The 22,287-nt window shown below is 34.5% G+C and overlaps 2 protein-coding genes across 2 annotated transcripts in view; one reads left to right on the top strand and one right to left on the bottom strand.

Moving 5' to 3' along the window:
* Positions 1 to 22,287, top strand: part of LOC133195298 (plexin-A4-like) — a 169,035-nt gene that overhangs the window by 10,766 nt on the left and 135,982 nt on the right. Inside the window, exon 3 of the mRNA XM_061331149.1 lies at positions 13,710 to 13,832. Coding sequence (XP_061187133.1) covers positions 13,710 to 13,832 — 123 coding nt within the window. The remainder of the gene's footprint in view (positions 1 to 13,709; positions 13,833 to 22,287) is intronic.
* Positions 10,447 to 12,057, bottom strand: LOC133194821 (uncharacterized). Its single transcript, XM_061330731.1, has 2 exons — positions 11,296 to 12,057; positions 10,447 to 11,180 (listed from the first exon to the last, which is right to left on the bottom strand). The coding sequence occupies exons 1-2, from the start codon at positions 11,678 to 11,680 to the stop codon at positions 10,486 to 10,488; spliced, it is 1,080 nt and encodes a 359-aa protein (XP_061186715.1). The 5' UTR covers positions 11,681 to 12,057; the 3' UTR covers positions 10,447 to 10,485.

Raw genomic sequence — 22,287 nt, forward strand, 5'->3', positions numbered from 1 at the left:
TAGTGTCCCATCTAGATGTGCTTTGATTTTCACTGCGAGTACGCACATTCCTACCTGGAATCTCACTTGTCTTTCTTTTCCTTCCCGTCATTTTTATTTTCTATAATCACAATAATAAGAGCCTCGGGCTAAAGTTCAAGTCATTCGGCCATAACATGTAAACATTGAAACGAAACAAACACACGTGTATCCTGGGTCGGTAGTCACATACTGTATATGCATTTACCACTTGTAAATAGTCCACATATTATGGATACGCTACAAAAATCCAAGTTGGCTAGGAGACGAAAATATTCCAAAGGAATCTAGAGAAAATCTTTGAGATGTAACTCTACAGTTGCAGGAACTAGACAAGATGCTAAGAATCTGATTGGCTTATAGAATCACGTGATAACAAGCATGTTGAAATATGATATAATCTACAAGATTTTATATAAACAATATTTAATAAATTAAATAACATTTACCTCAAGAAAACACACATTTTCACATCCAAAATAATTCTATATAGATTTTGTTTAGCTCACACACTTGCAATACTTTCTTGAGAGGGATCTTCTTCCTCCATGACTAATCAGCTTTTCTTCAATGTTCTGCTGACTAAAATTAATAATAACTATAAATTGAAATTCCAAAAAATCCAGTGGAGTTCACCAAATTCCATACAATTGTACCATTGAAATTACTTTTCTTTAACCTGAGGTTTCTTAGGGGACAACCATTTGATTTGACAATCTGGAGAAGAAAAAGGGGGGGGGGACTGATTTATAAAATATTTTTTTTAAAAATATTATAATAAACAATCTGTCCTTGAAAATGTTGAAAGAGTAAACAAAATGTGTGCCCCAATGTTATTTAAATAAACTGCCTCCTCCCCGAACCCAACCTACCCCCCCCCCCCTCGAAAAAATTTGAGTTTATACAAATTACAGAATTGTTCTTGAAGGGAAAATAAATAATTCGTCTCTGGTAAACTTGAAAAAATTGGAATGAATTAGAACTAGGAAGCCGAAGGCTTGAAAATTACCCCCATCTTCCACCCCTCCCTCCCCAATCAGAATTTATCACAAAAACCCTTGTTCCCCACATGGCCAATAACCGTACTATTTTATCTTTCTACAATACTACAAAATGGGTAAAAAAGGCATTCTTTGTTCCTCTATCTTTGTACTAAGTTATTATTTAAAAAACTGAAACTTTAATGTGCTAAAATATACATAATCTTACCGCAACTGTCGTTGTTTACACCAGAAAAGTCCAGATATGATGCCTAAAAAATGTCAGTCTCCTTATGTATTCGCTTTCCTTGGTTCATATATATGATCCTGTGTACCATGATTATGCTGAACTTCTGTTTTTCGATCCATTTTACTCGCGAGCAAATGAGAGTTTATTCAAAATCACCTCCAGCTTTCTCAACACGTCCCGGGAAGAATTTTCAAAATGGCGTGGGTGAAATATTGTTGACCAATCAGAGAGCAGTACGGAAAAGTTTTAAAATCTGACCAATCATATTGTGTCATATATACGAAAATTACCGATGTTGAGATCGGAACAGTTAGAGAAAACATATTTCCATGGTTTTAAATATCTTGAATCAATTGTACAAACCTAAAATTATGTTAGAAAAAAACGATGTTCAATTTAATCATCAGAATCATTCTCTTATTCCTTACTGAATTTACCGATTACGAAAGGTAACGGGATGTTTCGCACCTAAGCATGGTTCGCGCTGCGATGTTTCGCACCGATTCCGTTTCGAGCTGAGATGGTTCGCCCCACATTGTTGTACAAATATGTGCTAGCCTACTGAAGTTGGTTTAACAAAATTTTAGATTTTAAACAAGTTATATGGTGTAAATTTTGATATTTTTTGAAACATTTTTTTTAATTCAAGAAGATTATATTTGTAGCAGAGACATAATTATTTATGTCTGTGTTTGAAGTATACATAGCATATAATTATGTATTATTTTAACACCATGCTAATTATAATACCACCATCTAATTAAGTAATTATTGCTGGTTTGACTACCAACACGTCAATTAATAAATCCTCACCTTTCGATCTACAACTAATTACAATTAAATCCTCATGGAATATTTGATGAACACGATCCGTAATCTTTGGCAGTGCATAAATGTATTATTAAGTCATGCATTTGAACACACAACATCTATATATATATATCTTATAATTGATAAACAATTTTTTAAAATGGATAAAAATATGGAATATTTAAAATAAATCGTGAGATGTTTCACACCTAAATCGGCACGAATCATCCAGGTGCAAACCATCTCAGTGCGAAACAGAATCGGCGCGAAACATCCCGGATTCTTACGAAACATCGTTATTTCCGGTCATCATTTCTGCTGAGAGCAGCCATTTTTATATTCAAGTAGACCTGTGAAGTGGACCATAAAGTTCAAATATAATGATCAAAATGAGCGGGAGATACATAATATATAGCCTTTTTGACGGACAACTTAACTCATACATACGGTACCAGAGATTGAAATAATGTTTAACAACTATCCTTTACACCAATTTCACAACATTTTCTATATTATTTTATGAAATTCTTTCGTAATAATTTCTTATTTATTTTTTTTTTAAAGCGGATAATTAAATAGTTCTATTCCATGTAATTGTAATACGTACTGAATTAAATATAATGTATACTAAATTGAGTTGTATAGTCAAGAAAACATGGTAAGTACTGTAATTAGTGGAACTCTCCATGTTGTTTTTGTTTTTTGTTTTGTTGGGATGTGTTTTCACGGGTAAATCATATCTTTGAGTAGTATAACATGTACTCGTCTATTGTTAGCCTGCAGATGGCCACCTGTGCTGTTGGCGATAGTTGTAAACACTCGGTTGTAAACATGCTGTAAAATTTTCAACACAAAAAGAAAGTCTGAAACTCTGAAACTTCAAAATTTACCGCGTGTTTACAAGTATCATGTACAGCACAGGTGTCCCCTTAGACGTATCTATCTCTTTCCAAATGACAATTTCACACCTAGTAAAGACATGTTTTAAAAATGAAATTGTTTAGTTAACAAATTTAAACTACTGAAGTTTTCTGTTCTAAATAGCAATTAAATGTAAATAGTATAAAAGCAACCTTTATAGCAGTGGTCTTAAGCTTAATTAATAAAATCTGAGAAAAAATATTAATTCCAACAGACTAATTGCAAGGACATTCTGTAAATTTTCCTGAGTTCAAAGAAATACAAATTTCAGTAAAAGAAAACACTAAGTCCAAAATAAATATATAAAAAAAAAAATACATACTGACTGTATAGTATTTTTTGAAAAATTATTAAGTCCAAATTTAATACAAAAATAATACAGACTAACTGTATGTAATTTTCTGTAAAATTACTAAGTTCAATTTTAATACAAAAATAATACAGATTAACTGTATGTAATTTTCTGTAAAATTACTAAGTTCAAGTTTAATACAGAAAAAATACACTTCAAAAAAAATAAGTCCACAAAAATACAAAAATGATATACTGAAAATAATCTAAGGCCCAAAAAATACAAAAATAATATCCTGTAAAAAATCAAAGTCAGATTTTAATACAAAAATAATCTACCTATTTGTTGGTGATACAAAAATAATATATTTTTTCTGTATTAATTTTAAACAATACGAAAATGATTGTATTAAAAATATATTAAAAATATACTTTTATGTATTATTTTTTGATATGGGTTTACATAGATTAGTGCAGATTCAAGTTTGTTCAAATCATGACTCCTGGGGGATAATGGGGGGCCACAATAGGGGATAAAAGTTTTACATAGGAACACATAGGAAAAATCTTTGAAAATCTTCTTCTCAAGAACAGCAAAGCCATGGTTGGTCATATTTATGTGGAAGCATCCACAGGTAGTGTAGATTCAGCTTTGTTCAAATCATGACACCCTGGGGATTGGGTAGGTCCAAAACAGGGGATTCAAGTTTTACATAGGAATATATAGGAAAAAATCTTCTCAAAAACAGCAAAGTCTTGTGTAGTCTTATTGATATATGGAAGCATTCTCAGGTAGTGTAGATTTAGGTTTGTTCAAATCATGACCCCTGGGGTTAGGGTGGGGCCACAGTGGGGGATAAAAGTTTTACGCATTAGGAATATATAGAAAAAAATCTTTAAAAATGCTCTTGTCAAGAACAGTAAAGCCATGATCAGTCACATTAATATGGAAGTATCCTCAGGTAGTATAGATCCACCTTTGTTCAAATCATGACCCCTGGGGGTTGGGTGGGGCCACAACAGGGGATCAAAGTTATCAAAGTTATAAAAAAGAATATATGTAGTTTAAAATGTTGAATTTCTACATAGGAGTTGGCCATATTAACAAAATAAATTTTGTTAATATAACTTTAATTATTTATTAAAATATTTATATATCATGTAGTTAAACCTGTATTAAGAGACCTTCCAACAGAGAAAGGAAAAAAAAAGGTCACATTGATATGACAGGTGGTCTCTTGATACAGGTTGCTTGTTTACCTCAGTATTCAATGACAAACATTTAAATTCAGCAAATAATATACAATGATGGAAAAATGCGTACATGTATTTTTAAAAAAATTATTTTATTTCCTATTCTATATATACTTGACTCAAAGAATTGTTCAACTGTAAATTGGTTGTATATTCTGGGGTACATTCGGCATAAGTAAAATAAATCTAATTAAAATTAGATTTTCGAATCTTCTACCGCTTCTCAAACATCTAACAACATCCCATCTGGGGTTGCATCAGAGTGACCTTTCACGTGTGCATTACTTGTGACTAGACCTTTCGGATTGTATTATATTTGACATCATAATCTTGATCTTTTTTTTTTTAAATTTATTTTTTCATCTTAATACAAACATATTGAAGTACTTAACTTTTTTCTTTTTTACGCACCATTCGCTCTCACTTTCTCACTCACACTTATTCATTTTGGTCTGTGGAAGCATACTTGTTCTTATATTTTAACAGAATGGGAGAAAAAAAAATACATCAATATAAGGACACTAAAAAGAAAAAGAAAAGCCTTACATATTTTAACAGATTGTAAATGATCTTGATCTTGAAGTTTGATGTACTTTTGAGGAGCTATAGCCTTTGCCATAACTGTTAATCATACAATAATTTATGTCTTTTTTTGTATGATGCACAGACAAGACAGGACACACAAACAAGACTGTTACAATACATACCATAAATAACAGTCTGGTCGAAACCCCAAACGAGGGTAAACAAAAATAGGAAAACCATACCCCCGACGGGGGTATGAGCATGCGCAGATGCTTAAAAATGTGCGTATTTCACACAAATAGTAGGGTTTACAAAAATCGACAGTGTAAAGTAACGGATCATTTGGCAAATGTAAAACCACTCGGAAATGCTAGAAGAAAGGTGTTTTAAGAGTTTGTATTTTACAAAAATACAACTTTATTGTACAAATCGGGATTTATTCACGAGCAAAGTTGGTGATCTTTTTGCTCCTTGACATCCAGATATTTAAGATAAAATATTCGATAAAAAGACATAAGCAACTAATATTAAATTGAAATTATGAAAGAAATGTATTATTCTACCTTGTATCTTTTATTTTCATAATAAAGTGGACGAAAATATGGTGTTGATATTGATTTATTTATGATCGAGGGTTTCAGTCCACGTTTCCTCTGACTAGCAATCGATAGTCTTTATTATCGATAATTATGCCCAGGAAGTGTAACAAAATACATATGAAAATAAGATTTAAATGCAATTAATCGTAATTATTGTCGTTTATATCTTATAAGAGTTAAATAAAATGTTTGGCAATTTTTATTTAATAAATGCAATTGTTTGGGGGAAAATATGATTATATTTTATCTTATTTAAATCTAGATTCTAAATTCATATTTTCTTCATTCTTAGAATATTTTTCCTTGTATTTTAAATTCCATAATTAAAAAAAAATTGATTGAGACGTCCTACAAAATAATAAATAATTTCATGAAATGATGGAAAATATTTCGTTATTCCTACAGTATAAATTCAAACTATGGAAAACTTAACCTGTTAATTTTTTTTCTGTTGACATTTTACCAAGTTCATAGCAGAAATAACAATATTATTGATCTTTTTCCTAAGATAGAAGATTTAGGCAAGTTTGTTTACATTGGACACTGCAAGAGTTACTGTTCCTGCCCATTGCATGACGGGACAGAAAACCCTCGTTTGAGGGTATACCCCCGTTTGAGGGTTCGACCAGACTGAATAATGGCATCCCATCCACTAAGACACCGAAAGGGGGGACCACAATTCTTTGAATTTGCTTGTTCTTATGATTTTTTCATTGTATGATGTTGGCAGCTCTGGTATTATATATATTAAGCACACATGCAGTCTGATATATATAGTTGTCTGAAAATAAATCAGGATCAGTATACCAATTTGGACTCATATAAGTTTTAGTACGAGTGTTGACAACCAATTGGATGCAGCGAAAGTGAACATGATAAAAGCTTTCCAATTATGAATTTTGGAAAAGTACATTTATGAAATCAATGAATAATTATTTATAATAATTTTTTTTATTTTATGATTTAACTTGAATTTCTATTGGTTATATCTTTTATATAAAATATATTTACACAGTCTTACTATCCATGGATAATTTTTGTCACCCGCTTTCACGAAAGCCAGGGGACATTAAATCTAATTCATCTGTCAGTCTGTCTGTCACAAAAACTTTAACCTTGGTCATAACTTTTGAATGAGAAGAGATAGGGCTTTCATATTACCCTTGTACATTACCTGTGACAAGACTTCTCCAAATACTATGATATTTGACCCTGTGTATTGGCCTTGAAGTTTGACCTACTTTTCAAAAAATTTAACATTACTTTATATTGGTCATATAATTTGAATGAGAAAGAGATAGGGCTACATATTAAATATGTACATACATTGTAACCTGTAACAAGGCCTTTCCAATTAAACTATAGCTTTTGACCCCATGACCTTGACCTTGAAATTGGACTTACTTTTGAAAACTTTTATCTTTGTGCCTATAACTTTTGAATTAAAAGAGATAGGGCTTTTATGTTTGACATGGACATTACCTGCGACAAGACCTTTCCAAATATACTATGACTTTTGACCTCTTGACCTTGAAGTTTGACCTACTTTTCAAAAAGTCTAACATTACTTTAAATTGGTCATAATTAACATTTGAATGTGAAAAGATAGGGCTTTCATATTAAATATGTACATTACCTGTTACTAGACCTTTCCAAATATACTATGGTATTTGACCCATGACCTTGAAGTTTTACCTACTTTTCAAAATTTTTATCTTTGCTTATAACTTTTGACTGAGAATAGATACATGTAAGGGCTTTCATATTTGTCATGTGCATTACCAGTGATAAGGTGTTTCCGAGCATGCTATAAATTTTCATTCCTTGACCTTCATGTTTGACCTAAATTTCAAAAATTTTAACTTTGATGATTACTTTTGAATGACATATGATAGGGCATTCATATTTGACAAGTGCATTACCTGTGTCAAAATGTTTCTGAATGTGCTATGATACTTGATCCCATGACCTTGACCTTCAAGTTTGACTTAATTTTCAAACATTTCATCGGTGTTGCTAACTTTTGAAGGAGCAAAGATATGGCATTCATATTTGACACATGCATTACCTGTGACCAGCATTTCCAAATGTACTATATGATTTTTAATCTCATGACCTTGAGCTTGAAGTTTGACCTAATTTTCAAAAAGTTTAACATGGCTAATAGCTTTTGATTGAGAGAAGATACGGCATTTACATTTGACATGTGCATTACCTGTTTCAAGACCTTTCTGAATCCGATTTTTATACTCTGTTTTTTTTTGAAATTTTTTTTCACATGTGCATTACTTGTGACAAGACATTTCGGATTATATTATAATATTTGACCTCATGACCTTGATCTTGAAGTTTGATGTAGTTTTGAGAAGCTATAATCTTTGCCATAACTGTTGTTAAGGCCCTTTCACAATTGACGCACAAGCACTTTACAACACCTTGCGATCGGAAAATTTTAGCTTCGCACGAGCTCTCGCATACATTGCACGATTTCTCGTATTTGTTGCATGCGTTTTATTGGTCGCATCAAGTCTCTTCAAAATAGTGGACATGCACACTATTCAGACGTGACCGAATGCGATCCACATTTATCGCAATGCAACGCACGAAAATTAGTACGTACGTTTTACAACGTTTTGTTTACTCGCAAGAGTGATGCACGATTTTTAAAGGTCGTAAGATGAATCGCAGCTGTATATGCGTGTGTTGTGCGACCATGAGACTGTTGCTTAACGTGTCTCATGTAATCTTGCAATGTTTTACTATCATTGCACGATTTATCAGCTTCAGTTTTCCATGCTTATATACCCTGTATAAGCATCTCTGTTTCAGACCACAATTGACAATGGATCCTGCTGCACCAATACCTCCCCGCCGCCTGCTTGGTGTGCTGAATCTCCGAATACAACTCAAAGAACTCCAGCAAAGACATATGGGTGTGTTGGCGTTACTGATCCGTCATCGACAAAGATATGAAAGACAAGAAAGACATTGGTGGGTCAAGCCATGGATTGAGAGGTGCATGTTATTTGGCCAGTATCACACATTGATGACGGAGATAGAGAGAGAATGCCAAGGGGACTTTATTAACTACATGAGAATGCCACCAGTCATGTTTTACGAGCTACTGCAGCGCATTACTCCAAGAATCCAGAAAAGTCAACGTTACAGACGACCACTAGAACCTGGGCTAAAGCTGGCTATCACTCTCAGATATATAGTGACAGGAAACAGCTACATGAACCTCCAGTATTCCTTCCGTGTTGCCCATAATACCATATCATTGTTCATCCCAGAGGTGTGCCAGGCCATCATTGACGAGTATGAAGACGAAGTGTTTGCCTTTCCAACTAACCCAGATGAGTGGCAAGAAGTGGCACAGAAATATGGTGAAAGATGGAATTTTCACCACACATGCGGAGCCCTGGACGGAAAACATGTTGCCATAAGAAACCCATGTCGGTCTGGTACCCTCTACTACAATTACAAAGGGTTTTTCAGCATCATCCTCCTTGCCTTGGTCAACGCCGATTACAAGTTTCTCTGGGCCGACGTTGGTACTCAAGGCTCCTCAGCAGACGCCCAGATCTTCAACAATGGCCCACTGAGAAATGGACTGGAAAATGACACTCTACGCCTGCCAAATCCAAAGCCCCTGCCACATGATGACAGACCCATTCCGTACTTCTTGGTAGGAGACGAAGCATTTCCCCTCAGGTCCTGGATGATGAAGCCCTACTCCAACTGCAACATGACTAACGAAGAAAGGATCTTTAACTATCGTCTGTCAAGGGCTCATTGTGTGGTGGAGAACACCTTCGGCATCCTTGCACACCGCTGGAGATGCATGCTGGGCACGATGCAGCAGGATCCAGACCGGGCCAAGATCATCATCATGGCAGCCATATGCCTGCACAACCTGATAAGACTCTGCTATCCTGGCTTGCAGAACAACGACCTGGATCAGGAAGATGAAGCTGGAAACCACATCCCTGGGGCATGGAGAAACGACCGAGTTCTGCAAGATGTGGAAGCAGTGTGCAGAGGTAACTTGCCAAATCAGGAGGACAAGAGAATCCGAACCTACCTCAAACATTACTACAACAGCAACGTTGGGAGCTTGCCGTGGCAGCAGAATATGATATAGAATGTGATATTGATTATGTATATATGTCAATTTCTTCATGTAAAGATTTAGATTTGTACAGCAATAAACTATACTTTTGATTTACTTGAACAGTATAAATAGGATATAGTTATCATTTAAGTAAACTAGTTTTGGTCAAAAGTAAGTAGAGCACTAATATCACTAGAATTACTGTTACTTGCTTGGCATTAAAGGGGCTAGACAAGGGCTGGTCGACTGGCGGTACAAAGTTACATAGCGTACAAATCTGTACAGAGACCTTTATTGTTTAAAAGATATAGAGTTCTTTATTGTTACAGTTACAGAGTTTGATTCATTTGTTTCTTTTTACAAATCCTTTATTTAAATGTAACTTACAAATGTACATTTCTTTTATTAAAAAGTTACTTACATGTCCTTTATTAAAAAGTTACATTTTATCGTTATTTAAGGAATGAATTTAATAGCTTCCCAAGTTATAGAGTGTAACCTGGGTTGTGGCAGTTTACGCTTTTATAAAAAAAAATAAAAAAGCGAAAACTGTTCCAATCCAGGTTATTCTTTATAAATTGCAAAGCTATTAAATTCATACCTTAAATAACGGTAACATTTAAGTAGTTACATTATCTTTATTACTGAAAAATTATACAAGTTCTTTATTAATGTTACATTCATATACATATTCGGAATCTCCTGCTGCTGCTGGGACTTCACTTACCACTCATTCAGGACACGGGCGGCGGCGGCCAAAACGTCTGAAGACTGGGAATACATATGGTGGTACATCTGGGGCTGGGGCTGTATCTGTGTGAGGTCTTGAGGCCATTGGGTGGGCACTGACGCTGGTCTGACCGGAACCATCTGAGGGGTCGCTGGTCTATGTGGCTGTTGCAGGGGCTGCGGTGCAAAGTGCTCCTGCTGCTCACTGTCCGCCCTGTCCTGGTACTTGTTGACGAGGGCGAATGCCTCTTTCGTGAAGTCCCACCAGAGGTGTCGAGGGAGGGGTTGGAGGGCTTGCAACATCCAGTCCACCCAGGCCTGCTTCTCGTCGCTGCTGTGGCTCATTGCTGCGTCCACCTTAGCCGTCAGGTCGACCGTCTGCCTGTCAGTCTTCTCCAGCAGGTCAATGATTGCTGTATCCAAGTCCTTCTTCTTCCTCTTCTTCTTCCTAGTGGGTGCCTGTGTAACCGAGGAGGAGGGCTCACTATCCTCATCCTCTTCATCAGCTGGTACTTGTCCGAGCTGGGATCCCTGTGGTCGGTGCACTATGTGCCTTGTCAGGAAGCCTAAATTTCTTTCCACCCACTTCTGCCTGGCTGTAAGGTTGCATCTTTTTTGGCCACTCTTCTTTTTCTGGACCTTGCCCAGGATGGTCCGCTGGGATCTGTACCAGAGCCGGATGTCTGCCACTGAAAAGAAACAAATGCCAGAATTGGTTAACGTTAACAATTCAAAATATTCAACAATAAAATATATCAAAATAAATATATAAAATGTTCAATAATATTATTTTGATTTACTCACCAGTCAAATTCATAGCTGCTGCCTTTTCCTGAATTAGGCGATCCTTTTTCTTAGAGTTTTTAAAGTCACTCCGACTTTTATCATAGAAGCAGGGGTTTTCTTGATAAAAGTCTGCCAGCTCTTGTTCCTGCTCTGGAGTCAGGTCCAAGGATTTCTGTTTGCTAGGATCTTGCTCATCCTCATCCTCACTGTACCCATCAGGCTCTAAAGGCTCAGCTGGTTGGTCTGGTGGCTCTTCCCCCTCGTCGGCAGGCTCAGGCGGATCATGAACAGGGCTCGGCTGCTGCGGCAGGTCCTGGGCCTCCTCCTCTTGGGCCTTCTTTCTACGGTTCATCTTGGCTTTACCTGTAGCCTTTGTCATCTTCTTGGGCGGCATCTCTTGCATTCAACTGACGAGGGTCGGAAACGGGTGGTATATATACCCCTCTATGACTCGCGCGAGCATTTGTACCATGGAACGCTTGATTGCACGAGCGCCTTACGTCCAATCGCATTGGCCCACGTTCAGTCGTCCGATCACCTGATTGCTTGCGCGATCCTTTCGCATTATCTTACAACACTCGCTTTCATTGTACAACACTTGCATATAGACGCAAGATATATCGCAAGATTTAATGCATAACGGTCGCTTTAGATCGTGCGAATTTCGTACGAATACTTTTTCATATGCGATTATTTCAGCAACAGTATACGATCCAACTCAAAATTTTTTGGTCGCATGAATATTTTGTCGCTACTGCTCGTGCACCAATTGTGAAAGGGCCTTTAATTCAATAATTTATGTCTTTTTTGTATAATGCGCAGACGAGACAGAACACACAAACAAGACAGTTACAGTATGCCATAAATAAAGGTATCCCATCCACTAAGACGCTGAAATCGGGGGACGACAATTCTTCAAATTTGCTTGTTTTTCTTTGCTGTAATGATGCTTATATACAATTAAAAAATGATTACCCTTAATTAGCTCTATTTAGGTCTTTAATGATTCTAATAACAATAATGATAATAATAGGAGTATAACATGCTCCTTGGAACACCCTAGTTTTTTGTAAGGGTCAGTTCAATTTGCTGTAAAAGCATTACCTCAGATTAGAAAATGATGAAATCAAACAAAGTGTTATCATTAAAGCTGAACACGACTCGTAAATAGGCAAACGCCATTTTCGATATTACTATCTAAGATATCAGCACCAGGGTATACTCTTCGCATTCGTTACACCTGACTGCTTTATTGTCACGGGCATCGGCGTGGAATGGCGACCCGTGTTCATGCTGGTTATCTTGCATTAGCTGTTTACATTTTATTGCAGTTACTGACGTGTATTTGTATTTGTTTGTATACTGCACTGACCTGTGCAACTGTTGTAAATATCTTTGGTATCTTACTCTCCTGCATTAGAAGAAGCACACAGTTATTTTTGTCGCTACCAAGTGCTGTATCGCATACGTCCGTCTACACCGGTGACAATTGATTACACTGAACAGTGACCAAGTGAGCAGCTCTATATATAGGGGCCCTCAGATATAGCGAGAGTCCAACCAAATATGGTGGACAGATTCTTTTTATGAAGCGTGTTCAGCTTTAACTAACCAATTGTCATATTGTATTCTATGTATGTTTTCCTATTCTCTTTTGCATTTCAAAAAAAAAAGAAAAAAAAAAAAGAAAAAAATTCACTGAATTAATTTGAATGTAAGCTGGACCCGGGGCCCTAAACTGAGAATATAGACTTAAGTCAAAATTGAAGTTTTTAAAGATGCAGGTTTTGTAATATTCATGTACAAAGGAGTGTTTAAAATTTTGTTTTATTCACTAACAGATTATTTCAAAGTTGACTTTATTTGTAATAATTTGAAATTATTACTAGTCTTTTTCAAGTTTATGTTGGTTGTGGAAAAAATTTGAAATTATATTGCTTAAGAGCCCTCTATACACTGCACACTAAAGAGTTCTGATTTTGTGGTATTTTATGCAGATAGAGTGATCTGCCCTTTGAGCAAGAATAAAGTAAATTGGAATGTACAGTTTATTACTTAATGTGTGATCAAATCAAGCATTCATAACACTTTAATAGGCCAACAGGAAAAGATAAAACACTTCATTTGCAGGTATTTTATCCAATGAAGTAAACAACAGTAATTTCTGTTCATCAGTACTTCATTTCTTTGAACATTTTTCTTGGGGGTAAATTCAAGGCACCCTATGTTAAAAACATGATAGATAAGCCCAATATTTACACCTTTACACACCATAATTTTCTCAATGTCCAAAAAATATTTTCTTCTAGTGTATAGAGGGTCCTTAAGTTTATTTCAAGTTTATGTTTATTTTAAGTTTATGTTGGTTGTGGAAAAGAAAAGAGTTGTCTATGAACTTCAGCCACATATAGTAATATATGCATGTTTTTCAGGTATACCTTGATCCAGTAGGCTTGAAAACAAATGAACTGGAGAGAGTTAAACTGAACACTTCTAAGATCAAAGCCATCAGAGTTATGAATGATCAAACTTTGTATTTTATGTCAGAGGATAAGGTGAGAGCAAAGAACCTTATTTAAAGCAAAATTGATTTCACCATCAATATATATATATATATAATAAAAAACTTTCAAACACTTTTTAGCTCACTCGAGTCGAAGGCTCAAGTGAGCTTTTCTGATTGGAATTTGTCCGTTGTCTGTCGTTGTCATAAACTTTTCACAATTTCATCTTCTCCTCCAGAAACCGTTCATGGTAGCTCAGTCGGTAGAGTGCTCGCTCCGTGATCGGGAATTTGTGAGTTCAAATCTCAGCAGCAACTGACCTAAGTTGATGAAAAATGGGTAGCAACTGTTCCTTTGCCATGCGCTTAGCAATTTTAAGTGAAAGTTGCGGGTCCTTCGTATGAGACCTTAAAAACCAAGCCCTGTCACTGCAGGTGTTGGCACAATAAAGATCCCTCACTGCTCAATGGCCCTGAGTGCCGAGTAAAGGTTAATATTTGAAGTCCTTCACCGTTATATGGTGACATCTCTATATGAGTGAAAAATTCTCGAATGGGACGTTAAACAACATACAATCAATCAATCAATCTTCTCCAGAACCACTGGGCCAGTTTCAACCAAACTTGGCACAAAGTACCTTGCGTGAAGGGAATTCCAGTTTGTTCAATTGAAGAGCCACACCCTCTTTCAAGGGGAGATAATTACAAATTAGTGGAAAATTAACGGCATCTTTTAAAAATCTTCTCATGAACCACTAGGCCAGGAAAGATGAAACTTATGTGGAATCATCCTCAGGTAGTGTGGATTCAAGTTTGTTCAAATCATGATCCCCGGGGGTAGGGTTGGGCCACAATGGACAGGGAAATTTTAACACAGTAATATATAGGAAAAATCTTTAAAAGACTTCTTCTCAAGAACAGCAATACCTTGATTTGTCATATTCATATGGTAGCATCCTCAGGTAGTGTAGATTCAGATTTATTCAAATCATGACTCCTAGAGGTAGGGTGTGGCCACAATGATTTATTCAAATCATGACTCCTAGAGGTAGGGTGTGGCCACAATGGATGAGCAAAGTTATATATAGGAATACTTAGGATTTTTTAAAAAAAAAAAAAAAAACCTTCTTCTCAAGTACAATGAAGACATGATAGGTCTTATTTATATGAAAGCATCTTCAAGAAGTGTAGATTCAGATTTCTTCAAATCATATGTCCCCTGGGGATAGGGTGGGGCCACAATGGATGAACAATTTTTTTTTACATAGGAATATATAGGAAAAATCTTCTTCTCAAGAACAGCAAAGCCCTGATTGGTCATATTTATATGGAAGCATTCTCAGGTTATGTAGATTCAAGTTTGTTCAAATCATGACCACCGTTCACGGTAGCTCAGTCGGTAGAGCGCTCGCTCCGTGATCGGGAGGTCTTGAGTTCGAATCTCGGCCGCGACTGACCTAAGTCGATAAAAAATGGGTAGTAACTGTTCCTTCGCCATGCGCTCGCCACTTTGAAGTGAAAGTTGCGGGTCCTTTGGATGAGACCCTAAAAACCGAGGCCCTGTGTCACGGCAGGCGTTGGCACGATAAAGATCCCTCACTGCTCAATGGCTGTAAGTGCCGAGTAAAGGTCAAAATTTGAAGCCCTTCACCGGTATATGGTGACGTCTCTATATGAGTGAAAAATTCTCGAATGGGACGTAAAACAACATACAATCAATCAATCAATCAATCAAATCATGACCCCAGGGGTAGGGTGGGGCCACAATGGAAGAGCAAAGTTATACATAGAAATATAAAGGAAATCTTTAAAAATCTTGTTCTCAAGAACAAAAGGTATGATTGGTCATATCTATATGGTAGCATCCTCAGATAGTGGAGATTCCAGTTTGTTCAAATCATGACCCCCGGGGGTAGGGTGTGGCTACAATGGACGATCAAAATTTTACATAGGACTATATAGGAAAAATATGTAAGAATCTTGTCCTCAAGAACAACAAAGCTATGATTGGTCATACATATTAATATGGAACCATCCTCAGGTAGTGTAAATTCAAGTTTGTTCAAATCATTACCCCTAGGGGGTAGGGTGGACCACAATGGACGGGCAAAGTTTTATCTAGGAGTATATAGGAAAAGTCCTCTTATCATGAACAGCAAAGCCATGATTGGTCATTATCTATTTGGAAGCACCCTTAGGTAGTGTAGATTCCAGTTTGTTCAAATCATGACCCCCCAGGGGGTAGGTGGTGCCATAATGGATGAGCAAAGTTATACACAGTGATTTTTTTTGGGTCAAAATGCCACCGATATTCGGCTGTTTCCCCTCACAAAAATTAGCTATTTTTTCCCATTTATTAGTATATTTTTCCCAATTTCAAACATACGGAAATTATGTTTTAATTTTGAACAAAAGTCGCGAAATTTGCTGACAGAGTAATTACGTTTATATTTTTCAATTTTATTCTCCAAATCCATGCCTATGCAGCTGATTTTTTAATGAATGTGTAAAACATTGTAGATATCCATATAAGCAGATAAGTAGCTTATAATATCCTAAATAAATTAGTAAATAGTTCCCAGATACAAGTCATGTTGCATGTTGACATAATGATCATTATTACATAGGGGGTCTGGCTAATATCAGGAAATGGATTACACATAGGGTTTCACTAAAACCAGGAAAAAACAAACAATAAAGACTGTAAATTTGATTATCAATATAAAACAGTTTACTAGATTATGAGTCTAATTGCTGGTTATTATTTTTTATGAAATTAGACAAAGCAATTCCAAGAAAATAGAAGCTATAAGGTGTGACTAATATAAGCCATGTTCACATTCAATGAAATATTGTTGTTAATTTTTTAAAATGATTATTTTATGAATTTAAATCAAATTCAAAGTTAAAATCAAACAAAAATTGTTGTTGTTACTTAGTTTGATTTTTTATGTATTTTTAAGCATTCTAATTTACTATAAATGATTTTTCCCAATTTGAGGAAAATGTGGCTTATTTTTCCCAATTCAAAAGGAGAGGGTTGAGGTTTAACAAACAAAAAAAATCACTGATACATAGGAATATATTGGAAATCATTTTTAAATCTTCTTCTCAAGAACAGTAAAGTCATGATAAGTTATATGGAAGCATCCTCAGGTAGTGTAGATTCAGATTTGTTCAAATTGTGACCCCCGAGGATAGGGTGGACCACAATGAAAGTTCAAACTTACTGGAAGAAAGCCACAGTTCGGCAAAGAAATGTGTATGCGTCCTTAGTGTAGATTCAAGTTTGTTCAAATCATAAACCCCCCTTTTTTTAGGGGTAGGTCGGGACCACTTATGCATTTATCAGCATTTATCAGCATTTTTTTCTACCAAATGGGAAAGGGTCCGGTACCAGTTCAATTAGGAAAAATAGCTTTGAAGTAGAACATAGAAAATTTTCAGTAATTAAAGAAATGGAACGTTTTTGTATTTAATCCAACTTCATTACCTACTACTCTGTCTTTTAAAGAATTAAAACAAGTAATTATTGTTTTTCAATGTCCCTTGTTTTTGCATTTTCATGCTTTCAATTTGTCAAAATGTATGACACTACACTGTCTACACCACATGTTCCGCCATATTACCACTAATCTCTACCTTCGATTTAAGCAGAAGTGAAACAATATTAGTTAACTTATACAATGTTTCATGTAAAAAGAAACACGATGTCATCGTAGTCTGTCGCTTGGCAGTTGAATTGGAAATTTTTAGTCTCAAAATTGGGAAAAATTAACATTTTTTTGGCATTGGGAATGGTACCGTTTATTTGTACCAGTTATATAAGGAAAAAAAAACGCTGTTTATACATTTTAATACTGAACTCATTTCTGCTTTTGTCTTAACCACAGTGCTCAGGTGAGGGATGTGGCCCATGGGTCTCTTGTTGAAATATTTCGACTGTGATACCAACCTTCATCATTCATGTTTATTTGAATGCATAGCAACTCAACATCGAACGATGATGATATCACAATGAACATACAAACTGAAAGGCAACGTCATGTAATAAAATTGTGCCAAAAACACTATATATATATATATATATATATATATATATATATATATATATATATATATATATATATATATATATAAGATGGCTTTGAAGCATATAAAAATATATATCTTTAAAAAAAAAATCTCACCAGTTTCTCCCACATACGCTAAAGTTACACTTTTTACAAAAAACTTCATATTCAACATTCCTAGATTTACAATTAATATAATTTTTTATCTGACAGATGTTTCTGTTATTATCTTCGAGCTGGCTGGTTTTAACATCATATTTACACAAAATAAATTTTTTAGCTCCACACGGCTCATTGTTATGCTTTTTATAAACTAAAATGTATTTCAAATTTTTGTCTCTTCTAAAAGCTACAATTGGTGTCTTTTCGAACGCGTGTTTAAGGCCATCAGAATTTTCCAAAATTTTTTGACGTTTCTTTAAAATGTTATGAATATTAGGAAGTCCTTTAGAATAGGTCAATACTAAGGGAATACGATCACATTGTGTTTTATTTTTTTTATAATTCAGCAGATTCGAGCGACTGGGTTTATCCACTTTCATAAGTTGTTTTTCTACTTCAATACTGGAATAGCCCGTTTTTTTCAAGTTCCTTTTCACTTTTTCACATTGGTTTTGATAGTTTTTCTCTGTTGAGCAAATATGACGTCTCTAAGACCAAGGCCGTATGGAACTGAACTGTAAGGACGAAGTATTCTTAACTTTTGTAAAATTTGACATTTCTGCATCCATATTGGCACGTTTTATACACTTCTGAAACAATTGATAACAAACGTAAATTGATTGGATAATAATAGCTTTCAATAAAGCAGCCAATCAATATTGCCGACTTATTTGCACATTATTTTCTTTTCTTTGTGCACTTGCATTGAACGATTGGCAGGAAATTTAAAAATAAAACCAAGAACAGGGACTTTTATTTTTATTTGGTTTTAGCTGAAATTGCAGTCGGCGTCCCATAAATCATTTTATTAAAAAATGTTGGCCTTACCTAAAAAAGCATCCTTGTGTATAGTTTCAATTTATTTAAATTGTATTCTGTGAGGCTATGAAGCAGATTCAAAGATTAATGAAACATAAAACTACAGTACAGGCCACGAGTTTTCCCCGTCGCACGGTGGAAAACACACCGTGTGAAATGCTCTGTGTTACACCATGTACATGGTGTAGCACGGTGTGTGTGGATTTGAAATACACAGGTAAGCACACCGTGCTGCACCGTGTCTAGAAAAATCGCTGCTAATGCACCCCTTGTCGCACCGTGCCCAGATAATTTCCTCAGTGCCGCGCCGTGTCCATAACATTACAGAGAAAAATCATTTTGTTCTGTTAAAATATTTAAAGATTTTAAAAAAAATAGCACATTGATTTATATGTATAATTATCGTTTTTTAATCTAGACTGAAGACACTGACATGTGTTCTGAATTGTACTTATTATACATGTAACAGGATTAAATATCAGTAACAGAAAAAATAAATGGAGTTGAATTTACCGTTCGCCCAGAAGTTCATATTTCGTAAAGTTGTTTAGTTACTTTTTAAAATTATTACTTGGATTGAAATTTTTAATGTCTGAAGAATTTAATCCAACGTACCCATATCGAAAATGAATACAAAAATAATACAAGAAAAAAATACTAAAATAATACAAAAAAAGTATATTTTTAATGACCAAATTTGGAACCCTCTAAATCTTGGTTCCAATTTAGGTCAAAAATAATAGACTTTTTAAAAGCCAAACACAGAAAAATATATTTTTAATATACTTTATTTTTTCGAAATAATACAGAAATGATACACATGACCTGTAAAAATGTATTGTTTTTGTACTTTTGTATTATTTCTCTATTTTCCTCTCCAAAGTATAAAAATAATACAGTCCCTAGAAAAGTATAGAAAAAATACAGAATGTATTAATTTTGTATTAGCATATATTATTTTTGTATTTTTTCACCTTTAAGAATTAAAATACAAAAAAAATATAGAATATATTAATTTTGTATCACATATATTATTTTTGTATTTTTTCATCTGGAACAATTAAAAGTACAAAAAAGATATAAAATATGAAAATAATACAGTACACAAAAAAGTATGAAAAAAATATAGAATGTATTAATTTTGTATTAATATGTATTGTTTTTGTATTTTTATCAGCATGACGGATTGTATTTCAAAAATATCAAAAAAGTACAAGAATGATAGACAAAAAATACATTTAAATGCTTAAAATAATACAAAACAGAGTTTTAAAAACTACAAAAATGATCATGGGCAAAAATTGTTATTTGAAGAAAAGGGGTTGGAGATTGAGGTTCTTAATAGCATCTATTGATTGTTATTCAAAAATCTTTTATTTATTTGAAATATTTGTTAAATAACAATTTTAGTAACTCCGTCAGATTACCTTAAATGTACAAATAGCTAATTAAAAAGTAATTAATGTGGCCAGGCTACTGATTCAGCTACCAGTTGTAGTCTTGATCTTTCTTTTTACATATAATCTGCTCTTCAATAGTCTTGATATTTTTCACAAGTTTAACTAATCCTGTTTTCTCTGTACTTTTACCAAATGTTTCGATCTCTCTGCTTTTCTGTTTCTTTTGTATCGAAAAGGTAGCGGAGTGTCTACTTTGTTGCAGAAGTCCATCTTCAAATCACACAACCTGTCATCTCATCTGACTTCATCACTGTGAAATATAGAACAGAATGATATAATAATAAAATTTAATGAACCATTACCTCAACAAAACACACATTTTCAGATCCAAAATAATTCTATATATAGATTTTTGTTTAGCTCACACACCTGCAATACTTTCTTGAGAGGGATCTTCTTCCTCCATGACTAATCAGCTTTTCCTAAATGTTCTGCTGACTAAAATTAACAATAATTATAAATTGAAATTCCAAAAGATCCAGCGGAGTTCACCAAATTCCATACAATTGTACCATTGAAATTACTTTTCTTTAATCTGGGGGTTCTTAGGGGACAACCATTTGATTTGACAATCTAGAGAAGAAAAAGGGGGGGGGACTGATTTATAAAATATTTTAAAAAAAATATTTGTAATAAACAATCTGTCCTTGAAAATGTTGAAAGAGTAACCAAAATTTGTGCCCCAATGTTATTTAAATAAACTGCCCCCCCCCCTCCCCCCCCCCCCCCCGGGAACCCCCCCTTTCGAAAAAATTTGAGTTTATACAAATTACAGAATTGTTCTTGAAGGGAAAATAAATAATTCGTCTCTGGTAAACTTGAAAAAATTGGAATGAATTAGAACTAGGAAGCCAAGGGCTTGAAAATTACCCCCATCTTCCACCCCTCCCTCCCCAATCAGAATTTATCACAAAAACCCTTGTTCCCCACATGGCCAATAACCGTACTATTTTATCTTTCTACAATACTACAAAATGGGTAAAAAAGGATTTTTTGTTCCTCTATCTTTGTACTAAGTTATTATTTAAAAGACTGAAACTTTAATGTGCTAAAATATACATAATCTTACCGCAACTGTCGTTGTTTACACCAGAAAAGTCCGGATATGATGCCTAAAAAACGTCAGTCTCCTTATGTATTTGCTTTCCTTGGTTCATATATATGATCCTGTGTACCATGATTATGCTGAACTTCTGTTTTTCGATCCATTTTACTCGCGAGCAAATGAGAGTTTATTCAAAATCACATCCAGCTTTCTCAACACGTCCTGGGAAGAATTTTCAAAATGGCGTGGGTGAAATATTGTTGACCAATCAGAGAACAGTACGGAAGAGTTTTAAAATCTGACCAATCATATTGTGTCATATATACGAAAATTACCGATGTTGAGATCGGAACAGTTAGAGAAAACATATTTACATGGTTTTAAATATCTTGAATCAATTGAACAAACCTAAAATTATGTTAGAAAAAAACGATGTTCAATTTAATCATCAGAATCATTTTTTTATTCCTTACGGAATTTACCGATTACGAAACATCGTTATTTCCGGTCATCATTTCCGCTGAGAGCAGCCATTTTTATATTCAAGTTGACCTGTGAAGTAGACCATAAAGTTCAAATATAATGATCAAAACGAGCGGCAGATACATAATATATAGCCTTTTTGACGGACAACTTAACTCATACATACGGTACCAGAGATTGAAATAATGTTTAACAACTATCCTTTACACCAATTTCACAACATTTTCTATATTATTTTATGATATTCTTTCGTAATAATTTCTTATTTAATTTTTTTTTTAAAGTGGATAATTAAATAGTTCTATTCCATGTAATTGTAATATGTACTGAATTAAATATAATGTATACTAAATTGAGTTGTATAGTCAAGAAAACATGGTAGGTACTGTAATTAGTGGAACTCTCCATGTTGTTTGTTTTTGTTTTGGTTGGGATGTGCTTTCACAGGTAAATCATGTTATTTCT

The sequence above is a fragment of the Saccostrea echinata genome, unplaced genomic scaffold, assembly GCF_033153115.1.
Source record: "Saccostrea echinata isolate AGI-Se365-2 ecotype Australia unplaced genomic scaffold, CSIRO_AGI_Sech_v1 ptg000029l, whole genome shotgun sequence".
In the NCBI taxonomy this organism is placed as follows: domain Eukaryota; kingdom Metazoa; phylum Mollusca; class Bivalvia; order Ostreida; family Ostreidae; genus Saccostrea; species Saccostrea echinata.